Source organism: Panthera tigris, chromosome A2 (assembly GCF_018350195.1).
Source record: "Panthera tigris isolate Pti1 chromosome A2, P.tigris_Pti1_mat1.1, whole genome shotgun sequence".
Taxonomy (NCBI): domain Eukaryota; kingdom Metazoa; phylum Chordata; class Mammalia; order Carnivora; family Felidae; genus Panthera; species Panthera tigris.
Window position 1 is genome coordinate 146,735,379 of NC_056661.1, and position 13,157 is coordinate 146,748,535.

The 13,157-nt window shown below is 47.7% G+C and overlaps 1 protein-coding gene across 5 annotated transcripts in view; it reads right to left on the minus strand.

The window, feature by feature from the left end:
* PLXNA4 (plexin A4) overlaps positions 1 to 13,157 on the minus strand; it is a 586,108-nt gene that overhangs the window by 145,148 nt on the left and 427,803 nt on the right. For all 5 annotated transcript variants that reach the window (XM_042972611.1, XM_042972629.1, XM_042972638.1 and 2 more), the window contains one exon: positions 10,574 to 10,705. In XM_042972611.1, coding sequence (XP_042828545.1) covers positions 10,574 to 10,705 — 132 coding nt within the window. The remainder of the gene's footprint in view (positions 1 to 10,573; positions 10,706 to 13,157) is intronic.

Sequence of the window (13,157 nt, forward strand, 5' to 3'; positions counted from 1 at the left end):
AGCGGTGACCCCTGCCGGAGGCAGTGTCTCAAGAAGTGAACCGGGCACAGTCAATAACCACAGCTACATGTGAGAGACGCTCGGAACCTGGGGATTCAGCGGACTGGGAAGCATGGTCAAGGGGGCGGCCTGCTCTGCTCTCTGCTGCTCTGGGCACCAAAAGCCAGGGTCCTGATATGCCTCGGAGGAGACAGATGTGAGTTTATGAAGGATTGGAAGTAAAAATATTATGGGTGGGATTTTAAAAAATAAAATGGAGACACCATCCTACTAGACCAGCATACTGAAAATAGTAAAGATGAGAGCTAAGATTTATTGAGCCCTCGTTATGTGCCAGGCACTGCACTAAAAATTTTATATATGCTTTCTCATTTACTCTCAACCACCCAGGCAGTGGGCACTAGCAAGTGTTACTGTTAAGAAACTGGAAGTATCCAGAGATTAAATAACTTGCCCACGGTCCTCTAGGTAGCAAGTGGCAGAGCTAGGACCCAAAACAAGGGTGGTTCCAGCTGCTGCTCTGAACCACGTTCAAGTCATTCAGCAGATAAACTAGAGAAATATTAGCACGAGCTCGAAATCATTTTTCTTTTTCTTTCTTTCTTTCTTTCTTTCTTTCTTTCTTTCTTTCTTTCTTAATATTTATTCATTTTTGAGAGACAGAGGCAGAGTGTGAGTGGGGGAGGGGCAGAGAGAGAGGGAGACACAGAATCCGAAGCACAGAGCCCAACGCGGGGCTCGAACTCACAGACCGTGAGATCATGACCTGAGTGGAAGCTTAACACACTGAGCCACCCAGGCGCCCCTCGAAATCCTTTCTAAAGAGGACACACCGATTTTCACACTTGCTTCTCCACCCCTTTGCTATTGTGCATAACTTTAAATAAATATCCAGATAGTCTCCCCCTTAACTATGATGCATTTCCTTAGAACAATGACATCACCTTTGAGTCAGTTTCAAATTCATGTCTCCATTGTCTACGCAAAATATTTGAAATGCACTTAAGAGACTCAGATTGGATAGAATTCTGCCATTTGTAATTTCTCCTTTCATACCTGTACTGCATTTGGTAAAGTCACGTGGCATCACTAATGCCAACTAGTCATCTTGAACAATGGCACAAATTAACATGCATCTATTTACTTTTGAAAATGTCCCATCAATATTCAAAGTGAGTACACAGTTCACTTAAGTATCCGATAATCCCAGCCTCTCTTTCTGTGGGACTCAAGCACAAGTCCATCAGTCTCACCGACCAGAACCACTTCCATTCAGATGACATCCCTAGAGGACAGAGCAGAGGGCTAGGATAGTAGGAGTCAGCTTCCGTCCACACCCACCCTATGTAAGAGGAGATGGCAGCTGACCGGTGCCTGAAGAATTGAGAACTGTCTTGGGAAACAACCCAAGATCTCTGGCCTCTAGACCAGAGTCCTCATGATACCTACCCAAATGCACCAGGAGAATGTGCCCTTCAGGCTGACATCCTGTTTTCTACCCCACCCAAGCCCTGACTATACAAGAAAGCTGGGTTTCCGGGGCAATCCTCGCAGCAGAACCACTTTTGTTTCAATGTCCTGCAAGCTGGAGTTTGCTCCCGCCTCAGCCCTAACAGAGGCTCCCAGAACAACGACTTCCTTCTGCTCTTTTCTATTCTGCACAGCATCTATGCCTGCGCTGGGTGGGCACGTAGTGGGCACTCGATAAACACACATGGTGGGAGGAAGGAACTGGAGTGGCAGAGATGGAGCCCCTGGCCCTGTTTGCCCACACTGTTAGAGTCTCCTCACATACGCTGCTAAGTGGAATATTACAGGTGGTTGTCTCTAAAATGGCACTTGGAGTGCCCCAAAAGTCTTGGGACGCAGGCACCGAGTGGAGAGGAGATAGGACTGTCAGGGCAATTGCCGGAGACAGATGCTTAATGGAGCTCAGAATTAGGAGCTGCCAAAGCTTTTCCCTAATCACCTGCTCCTTGGATTGCCTAGTCTTTCCTCCCACTCCACCCTCTCCCTGCTGCCCTACCCTTACATACTAGCTCTTCTGCTGTTCTGGGCAGAGAGAAGGGGAACAGGCCATTCTCCATCTGCCCTGCAAGTCCGGACAGATGAGGAGTCGGAAGCGATTTCAGGTGCCCAGTGCGTGATAACCTCAAGTCCAGTGGACTGGACTCAAACACACTAAAGTTCCTTCCCCCGAGCAGAAGTAGAGTACAGAGGAAAACCCACCCAGCTCCCCAGAGAGGCCGCATAGCTCTGTTGACTGGGGTGGGGGACCATGGTCTCCTGGCCCTTCAGCCTCCTGGAGGGCAGCACCAGCAGGTGTAAAGGGAACGGTCGGCTTTAGCATCGTCTGGGGGACTTCAAAATGGACAGGGGCGGCTGTGCCAGGGCGTCCTGGGGAGCTGGTGCCCAGAGCTGAACTGGCCTTTAATGCCCAAAGTGGTTTGTCCAGGCGTCCCTTTCCCTGGCGACAATACGTTCTCTAAGAGTATTGGTAATAATAATGATGATAATGGTGGAGATAACTCCCACAACTTGCTGAAAGCCTACTGCATGCTAGCCACTTCACATTATTACCTTTAATCCTAAAAGCCCTGAAAGGTAGTTATTATCATTTGCATTTTACACATGAAGAAATTAAAGCACAAAGCGCATGAGCGATTTGCTCCAGTGGCAGACCTGGTGAGAGCAAAGGACCAGGATGAAAGCCCGAGTTCATGGCCTATTTGTAACCACCCTGTGGTCTCCATCCTGCACTGCCTTCCACTCACCCCGTCTGGGAAACGTCAGGCCACTGTCATGTTTCCTCTTGGGGAGGTTACTAAACTCAATCATATTCAGGAGTTCAAGACTTTGTGCCTACACGAGTGACCACTTGGAAGCATGTCTGTTGGAAGAGGAGGGGACTCCCCTGCCTACCCCCTCTATGGGATGGGCTGACTGTGTCTGGGGTCCCATGTGCCCCAAGATGCTCTAGAATAAATGTTGCAAGGAAGCTCTTGTCCCAACCTGTATCAGGCTGGAAGCAAGGACGAATAAGCCAAGGCACCTCTGACTTCCTGCCATCGCCCCCGCTGCCCCATTCGGCCCTCCACCCTCAGTAAGCCCTTTTGCCTTCTGAGGCTTGTTTTGACACCTGAGGAGTCGGGTATATAACTTTCTGCTGGCAAGGGCAGAAGGGGAAGCGTGTCCCTGGCCCCCACAGAGAGCCCCATGTCCCTCAAGGAGGGGCTGGAGAAGACACTCCGAGAGAAATGGAGTTGGATTCTAACTTGGCTCCTTGGCCAACCTGCTGTGTGACACTGGACAAGCCATTAACTTCTCTGGGTGTCAGTGTCCCCCTCAGCCGCACTGGGATAAGGCAGTAGGAGGGGGGAGGACCCAATAAGCCTTGAGGGCTTTTCCAGTTCTGGGGTTTCGTGATGCGAGGGAGAAGCCAGGCTCTCGGCACCTAGTGAGTGTGGGAAGCTGGGGCAGGAAGTCGTCCCCCGGTTCCACGACAGTAAAATGGAGATGTTCTGCCTTCGTTGAGAAGGAGGTGAGAGGTGGGAGCATCTCAGTAATGACACGCTGGGACCTTCGGGGTCAGCTCCAGACGAGCGGGAAGGCTTCCTTCTGAGTGAAATTGGGTAAAACACTGCAACAGGCTTCCTCTTTTTCCGAGTGTCTGAGGTGGCTCCGTTTCCTGTCACTCACTCTCAGGTCGGTGCTTCAAGTTCTCTCTCCCAGGAGCCATCAGAACAGCCTGGTCTGGATGCCAGAAGCAAACGTCCAAATGGGCTTGTTACAGTGTCAGCCATCCAGACACGAGCTGCAGCTTCAGCTCAGTCCCCTGCAAGGGCCGGAGGAATGACGCCAGACGGCCGTGTCACCCTCCGCAAATGCACCTCATGAGAGACGGGCCCTGCACCTGGTGCCGAGAGTCAGAATCTCTCTTACGGGAGCCTAGTGGGGGCAGAAACTATCTTCGCAGCTTCACCTTATATGAGATGGGTGTCTGCAGACATCCAAGATTGTCAGAATTCTCATTGGCTGTCCTCTGAACACCCCTGGGAGGCAGGCTGGAGATGGGAGGGACACTGAGGCACAGAGAAGCAGCAGTGGCCCCTCATCACACAAGGGGTACCAGCAGAGGCACCATCCAGTTAGAGGTTCTGGCCCCAAGTGGCTTGAGCCTGTCTGGGAGCACAGTACCACCTTCCCTTTGAACCAAACTTGCCCGTGAAAGACTCAACGTGGTAAACATCCCAACCACAAAGGGACCCTCTCACCAATTTCCTCCCAACAGGCATACTTGACCAGCTCTGTTTCACAACCCTGAGTGAAGAGCTTGTAAAGAAACACGAAGAACAGGGAAGGGGATAGGTCAACAGGTCCCCATTCACCCCCTTTACACCTATGCCTCTCTGGGAAGACTTCTCTGACCACTCTGTTTAAAATGGCAACTCTTGGGGCACCTGGATGGCTCAGTCAGTTAAGCATCCAACTTGGGCTCAGGTCATGAGCCCGTGGTTCATGGGCTCAAACCCCACATCAGGCTCTGGGCTGATAGCTCAGAGCCTGGAGCCTGCTTCAGATTCTGTGTCTCCCCCTTTCTCTGCTCCTTCCCTGCTCTTGCACTCTCTGTCTCTCATTCTCTCAAAAATCGATAAACATTAAAAAAAAAAAATTAAAATGGCAACTCTTTTGCTTTGACTAAGTCTCCAGATCCCATTTACCCCTCTCCATATCCTTTTCCCCCTAACCTACTGTGTGATTTATCTGGTATGTTGATTGCTTCTTTGCTCTGTCCTCTTGCTAAAACTGTAAGCCCCTGCAGTCAAGGTGGTTTACCTGTTTCTTTACTGTTGTAGCCCCAATGCCAAGGCTAGCACCCGGCTCACGGCAGATGCTTAGTGAATATTTGCTGAGTGAATGGATGACTCAGGCCTAGGTAATACGTTATAAAACAAGATGGCGCTCACTACTTGACCCCTGGATTATGCCGGAAGCAACCGAGTAGAGCTACCCCACCTTGTCCCGCCCTCCTAGTAACTCCAAGTAGCAGGTGGACCCACCTGCATGACCCACCTCCTTGGCCCCCACAGGCATCCTATCCTGGATCACAGCCAGCACTGTGAGTGTCACCAACTCATGTGAGTGTCCCCAGGCACCTGGAAGCAGACCCACTATCAACAGGAGTCGGTAAAACAAAGGACGCCATGAAAGATGGCTTTGGCCCAGACACAACCAAAGTGTTATCTCCCACACAGAAACACACGTTTGAGGCCTCTGGCTTTCAGGCAGGGAAGAGCTGCTGTGTGAAATGGCTGGGATGCTGAATCTGCCACTTGTTCTGGAGCCTTTCAAAGAAGAGACTTGCCTTGCGTGGGGGACAGCTGCTTCTTTCCTGGCGGGGGGCTGTTCCAGGGTACCTGAGGACAGCACAGCTCTCCCACCACATCTCTTCATCGATCTGCCTCGCTGACATTTTTTCTCACATCGCTGCCATAGCTTTGGCAGGTTTTTATCACAACAGTTTCAGTGTGCATAGACATTCCCTCGGGGGTACTAGAGTCGTGGTAAATACACACCATATACACACACAGACATGTACAAAGCAAGAAGGAGACTGATGGGAGACATGCAGATGGGGACAGACATGGGAGCAGACGTGCATGTGTGTGCACACACACGCACACGCACACCCTGTGAACACACCCAGCGGACACTCACTGCCACACTCCAAGGAGAAATTTATATGGAAAGTGAAAGCCATTCGAGGTGAGAAATAAAGAGGAAGTCACATATTCCCAACAGCAGAAGCAATATCCTCACTCAGAATTATTCAACTTGCAAATAATCATAATAGGTTGGATGTGCGCTCACTTCTAGATGCTGAGCCAAGCTCTTCCTACAGGCGTTATCTCATTTAGTCTTCATCGGCGCCCTAGGAGATCAATGCCCTTTATTACATTCCCCATTTCACAGGTCACAAATTGAGGTGCAGCCGCTCTCCCAGTACATCCCATTCCAGAGAAGCCCGTCTGCATCCCCAGAAACACCAAGTCGCGTTCCCATCTCACAACCTTTGTGCCAGCTGTTCCTTCTGCCTGGATGACGACTGACCCCCAGTCGCCTCCTGCCCTTCACTTTATCCTTCTCTCTGCTCGAAAGTTCCCTTCTTGGCACCTCCCTGACAACCTTCCTTAAAGGAGCATTCCCCATCATGTTCCTGGAAACCACTGCCTTCCCACCGAGTCTGTTAAATTTTTCATTGTATTCGCCATTACCTAACATACATCATTTATTCATTTACTCATTCATTGTCTGTCTCTCTACCTAAACTATAAGCACTATCAGGGCAGGGATTTTGTCTATCTTGTTCCCCACTGAATCTCTAGTATCTAGAAAGTGCCGACTCATAGTAGGTGCTCAATATTTAATATTGAATGAATAAATGAGGTAGTGAGAGAGTTAGTAACTTGTCTATGGTCTCAGAGCCAGGACTTATATAGTATTTGTATACACACACACACACACACACACACACACACACACTCCATTCTCTACTTCTACTCTTATACCATCCTTACCTTTTCCAACCCTCTAATCACATGATGACTGGCTCCCCTGACAACCAGCCACCCCCTCCATCTTTAGGAGATTTCCAAAAGTCACTCAATTAACATAAATTCAGTTGTGGTTGGAAGGGGCTTATTGTGAATAACAAGACACCCCTTCCACTTTTACGGATCCCAAAGATTTCAGAAACTGAGGGCAAGAGACCAAATATTACAACAAAAGATTCTCCCATTGCTTTATTCACTCAGGATACTCCAAGGGTCCTGGAACTCAGTGCCAGAAATAGGGATGAAGACCAAATATATGTTTCTTATTATAAGTCACAATATTGCAATTCAGTATATTATATATGTCTAGCACATCAGATCTACAATACTACTATTTAAGAGATGGCTAAAGTAGGCTACTTAGGTTTTTATAATCTTTTTTTAAAAGCTTTTTATTTATTTATTTTGAGAGAGAGAGCACGCACATGAGTAGGGGAGGAGCAGAGAGACAGGGAGAGAGAGAGAATCCCAAGCAGATTCTGCACTGTCAGCACAGAGACTGATGTGGGGTTCGAACCCATGAACTGTGAGATCATAATGAGAACCAAAGTCAAGAATGGGATGTGCCACCCAGGTGCCCTAGGCTTTTAGGTTTAAACAGTATGTGTACTTAAATAAAAACATAAAGTAAAAATTAGTTCAGGACAGGGCAGGAGTTATGGCAGTGATAAACAGATGGTGGAAATTTGGGAGATACTTTCTTTGGCTGAAGTGTAGTCTTTTAATTATATATGTAAGTTTGAACTTGGGAATTAAGCAATAAATAAATAATAAATAATTTGTATCAGTCCTTCTCTTTTCTCTAAAAATTAAAAAAAAAATTTTTTTAACGTTTATTTATTTTTGAGACAGAGAGAGACAGAGCATGAACGGGGGAGGGTCAGAGAGAGAGGGAGACACAGAATCTGAAACAGGCTCCAGGCTCCGAGCCATCAGCACAGAGCCCGACGTGGGGCTGGAACTCATGGACCGTGAGATCATGACCTGAGCTGAAGTCGGACACTCAACCGACTGAGCCACCCAGGCGCCCCACTAAAATTTTTTTTAATGTTTATTATTTTTGAAGGAAAGCGAGACAGAGCGTGAGCAGGGGAGGGGCAGAGAGAGAGAGGGAGACACAGAATCCAAAGCAGGCTCCAGGCTCTGAGCTATCAGCACAGAGCCCAACGCGGGGCATGAACCCATGAACCATGAAATCATGACCTGAGCCGAAGTCAGACACTTCATCCACTGAGCTACCCAGGCACTCCAGTCCTTCTCTTTTCCAGTCCCGGGTCAATGATGACAGTGGGGATTCAATCAATAATTAATTAGTTAATTAACTCATCAAATAATTATCAAGGGCCTATTCGGTGAGGTTTAGACACACAAGGAAGACACAGGGCTGCCCTCAAGCTGCTGAAAGTCTGGTAAGAGGGAAAGACAAGGAGAGAAAGCCCAGTATGAGAAGAGCTACCAAAGAGGTGTCTAACCACAAGTGAGCAATCACCGATTGTGGAGCATGACAGCAGAGCTAGGTTTTGAGAAACAAGTCAGAATTACCCAGATGAGAAAGGGAAGTGCCCTCCAGGCAGAGCAGACATCATTGCTGAGCGTATAGAGACTAACCTGTAGACTCAGGTGTCCTGACACAATGTGGCTGAGACCAACCCACCAGCAGACAGAGGCTGGAGGGTCCCCAGTGTATTTACCAGGCTGCTCTTGCCCCGAACTCTACTTGGTACATGCCCTCAAAGCAGGCTCTGGGTCCTTGATGGGCTTTCCACTGGGACTGAATCCCTGTTCCCTACCCACCTTGGCCTTGACCTGAACTCCTATGCTCTATACCTGATAGATCACCCAGGATCTTGATGCCACCCCATGCCTGACTTCAAACACAGCCACAATGTCCAGACGCTTCTGTTGCAATGTCATAAAAATAAGAGCCTCCATTTATCAAGCCCTTACTCCACGCCAGGCTTGGTTCATGCTTGTTATACATGTTACATCGTTTGATTCTTGGAACACTATCGGATGTTATTATTACTTCCATACAATGGTTGAGAACACTGAGTCTTACGGAGGTTAAGGAACTTACCTGAGATCATACTTAGTAAATGGTGGAGCTAAGGTTCGTGCTCAGAATTTCTGACACCAAAGACTACGTGTTTAACTGTGCTATACTACCACTGTCCACAAAGAATGTGCAAACCCACTGGATACCAGTGTCGAGCCATCTGGGATTTTATTTTGATGGCAGGCTGCCCTCCATCTCTGTGAGGAGCAGTCCCAGAATGGATGAATGCCCTGGCCCTATCCATTCTTGTTTCCTTTCTTTTCTAATAATCCAGAGCTCTCAGTGCACCTTATTCTCCCTGCTTGGGTAGGTACTAACCACTGATTGTGCTCTCAGGGAAGCAGAATGGGAGAGGAGAAGGAGCTCAGAATCCCAACTCAGTTATCAGAGGAGGCTCCGCACAGCATGTATTTTCCATCTTTGGAAGTTCTCAAAGTTCTAGGTTCAGGAATCCTGGTTTTTACATTAAGGCAAGAAATCCTGAAATACTTAATGCCTTGTAGAGGTATTGAGTCTTTTCTGAGGGACTCAAGGAAAGCTGCTTCCCATCAGCATCTAGGGCCTCAAAGGTAGGCAGGGAGTAGGGAGTGTGGGCCCCATCAGAAAAGAGCAAGGAATGAAAGCAAAGGAGCAGCCTCATACCCCGTCCTGGCTCCTGGGGTAAAATGTTCTTCTGTGAGCCCCACAGCAGACAATTCCCAAGCCACGGCAGTCTCGATGAGGGCACCACAATGGGTCCCAGTGTGGTTGAGTGGGGAGTCCCACACCAAGAGAAGATGTCATCAAGCTCTTGGGGAGGGTGGAGCTGCTGTGGGCTGCCAAGGCATAATGCACAAGCCCTGTGGGTGGCATAATGTAGTATTCATCTCCTGCACTGTGCAGAGAGGGGACAGGCAGAACAATCCAGACTCTGTCGGCAAGGTCCTCTGGGGAGTTCAGGCCTTGCTAATGAAGATGAATAAAGAGATGGGATCTGCCCCTCATGGCTGCTGCCTTTGTCACATACATATTCATGGACTGGAGGGACAGCTCCTGGGAATGACCCATCCTACATAGAGATGAGAGAGACGAGGTATGGCAGTGCTAATCCACTCTTGAGGTGGGTGTGTCTTGCGGGGTGGAACACTCTGGGCTGTGCACTCCAGGATATACTCTTAAATATAAGGGATTTTCAAGGTGATATTTATACTTTTGCCTGCTGCAGACATATCAGTCCTTGTATAAGCTCAAGGACCCTTGAAGAACTTACATAGTACTCAGCTGAATTCCAGAAACAATCCCAGCTTTGCTACTTGCTACTCAATGTCAGTTAACAGTAATGTCTGCACCCTCTGTTCTTCCTGGCTTGGCCTCATGGAATGAACTTGCTGGAACTTCATGTTAGAGTTATAGATATACACAGGAAGGCTCAGAACACCAGCTATGTCATCTCACCTCATACACACAGACCCTGTTTTTTGAATCTCCATCCATTAGATTGTTCTATGATGTTCCCTCAATCAAGATTTTTGGACAGCAAATCCTTGCCCACCATAGACCTCCAGGGTCCAGGAAGCTGACTTTGGTAGTAGATTGTACTTTGTGTAAGGAAATCTAGACAAAAAACTTGGGTACCTGTACCATGTTTCTTCAAAAGAGAGTAAATGCTGGCCCTGAATCTATACTCACCATCACTTTGAAGTTAGTGGATTTGTTCTAGACTCCCAGATATTTTGATATTTTAAATGTTTCATCCCCTGTTTCAGTGCACTCAGCCTCAGTCCCCAGGCAGCTAACCAAAAGGATACACACTGAGCCAAATAAATCAAATCCCCTCTGCAGCTGGCCTCCTGTAGGTTTCTACTGAGCCACAGGCTAGCATTTAGCTGCAAGACTAATGTCTAACAGAGCCCAAGAGCCTTACCTGCCTTTCTGACATGATGTAGAGTTGCTCGTGGTCCTTGGAGAAGGCCATATCCCGGAGGACTGGGCCGGGGTCTACCACCTGCACAGTCTCATACTGGAGGGCACTGCCCCTGGGCCCATCTACCCGGATCTGTGGAGAAGAGGAAAAGGAGAGATGATGTGAGTTCAGATCCTAGAAGTCAAGCTACAGTCCAGAGACCCTCCCAACAGCTAAGGGAGAGGCAGTGAGCTCTGCCTCCACAGTGCCCAGAGGCCAGGCTCTGAGGAGCCTGAGTGATAGAAGCCCCCCATGGGCTTCCTGCTGGAAATGGCAAAGAGAAGGGAAAGCAGGGAGACCAAACTGGGCTCCACAAAGCATGTTATCCTCTCTGGCTACCTCTCCGGTGTTATCCTCTCTGGCTACCTCTGCCTCAGACTTAAGTCTTTGAGGCCTGGCTTGTACATCTTTGGAGAAGAGGATGGGGTTGGTATTAGGGAGTGGGAGCTGGGGATTGGGTGAATAATGGGTAACTGAAACTGCCACAGATCAGTGCCATCATGTAATAGAAAGGCAATATTATTTGCTACATTTGTGCTCAGGAAATAAATTGGGTGTAAGGATGTGGGCTGATTCTTTGAAACTGCTACCCAGCTATCATTGCCATACTGTTGAGGGGAACCAGGCAAGGAGCCAACCCCAGCAGTTTCACATTGAGTGGGCTACTTCTGGCGATTAAACCATTGGCTTATGCTTCAAGCTTTAGAGTAGATGTAGGCCCTAGAGGTTCTATTTATGTCCCCAAAGAAGGGGACATGAGTATTCCAGGAAAATGCGTATTGGGCATGAGTCATCTCCAAACTTCCGAGAACACTTAGCATAGTAGATTACCCCTGGGCCATCCACAGGACTTCCTAGAACTGCTTAGACAATGTGGAGACAACCAGGAGAGACTTTTGCCCACATCCCCCATAGTGGAGGACAAATCTAGAAAGACAGGGACTTCCCAACCCCACATGATGCTCATCTGACCCTGGGTGCTGGCCCAGGTCTCCAGCATCAGAATCGTCAAAAGTCTGGCCTCATGGATTCAACACAATCACTGCCCAGCCCTAATAATGCTACTTACTCACCTAAGTTGGGACCAAGGGAACATGGGAAGGGGAGGGGAACAGTGGAGGGAGACAGGGAGAGGCACCAAACTCGATTAGATACCATTTGTATATGACTCTGTAAGGTACCCGCAATGTAATTTTAGAGATTTCAATAACAAAACTAAAGAACAATTATATTCCATATATTCCCATAATGTCCTCTTACTTTTAATTTTTAACCTTTCATGAGATCAAGGAGAAGAGAAGTTATTCAGAGGAACCAAATTACAGAAGGGAAAAACCACAGTAATGTCAACTGATGACATCAATTCATCTGAAAGTCTGCTGCTTCTCGTTTCTTTTGAATTTACCGAATTTTGACACTAGGTTATTTTGTGATTTATGTGTTTGATTTTAGGTTCGTTCCAGGCTCTGTTTGTTTGCTTTCCTCTTAAGCACTATTTTTAAGCCCTTCCTACACATCAGGCACTGAGAAATGGTTTTGCACATAATTCCTTATTGGTGTAATCCTCTCAATCCTGTGGGCTTAGTGGTCATTTGTCCTGACTTGCATGGCCCCTCTAGCATCCATTCCACCCTCTCTCACCTTTGGGGCAAGATTGGACCCACCCCCTGCTTCCTGGGGGTGCTCCCTGATGGGCACAAGCAAATCAGTTTAATCTCATTCTGTTGCCACAGTGATTGAAAGAAAACAGGCCCAGGCCAATCAACATGTGCACTCAGAGCAAAGCAGGGCAAGACAGTGTTTTGTGATCAGAGAACAGAGAATTTCTCCTCATCCTCAAAAGGGTCAAAGAAACAGCTAGCTCCCAGAACTGTGGGCAGCCGTCTTGTAATAAAGAGAGGAGTTGAAACCAGGGAAGGTACAGAGATGGAAAAAAATTGGTCTTTGGTGACATCCCCGAGGCACAAAATGACCCCAAAGCCTGCCCTATGTCAGGACTTTCTAGTTACTCATGTTATTTCCTTATCGTTAAAGGAACAAAAGGGCTTTCTGCAACGTCGAAAATCCTACGTGATATACTGATGTAAGAGATGAGGAAAATGAGGCAGAGGTACATGAAACAATTAGCCTGAGATCTAAAATCTGGAGACAGAATGAGAATCCAGTTCCACTCTGAAGTCCATGCTTTTCCTATCATCGATTACATGAGACCTTGTTCCTTGATGGCTCTCATGTTTACTCCCTGGGGGTGCCACCCAAATAAAGGCAGGGAGCTGAGGTCAGCGTCTGTCTCTGGTCTACACAATTCCAGCGGTTTTCACTAGTCATTCCTAATTTTGATGCTGAAATACTTGAGCTTGACAAATATTTATTTTAAAAATGGAGAAATAAATCAATGAAGTTAAACCTCCTCTTTGCAGATTTCCCATTAAGTTCCTGAGAACAAAAACAAAACCAAAAACTGATAAAGGAGTTAAAGAAAATACTTTTAGCTCTGAAAATCAAAATGCCTCAGATTCCAATAGCCCTCCTGCTTCTGTACCCA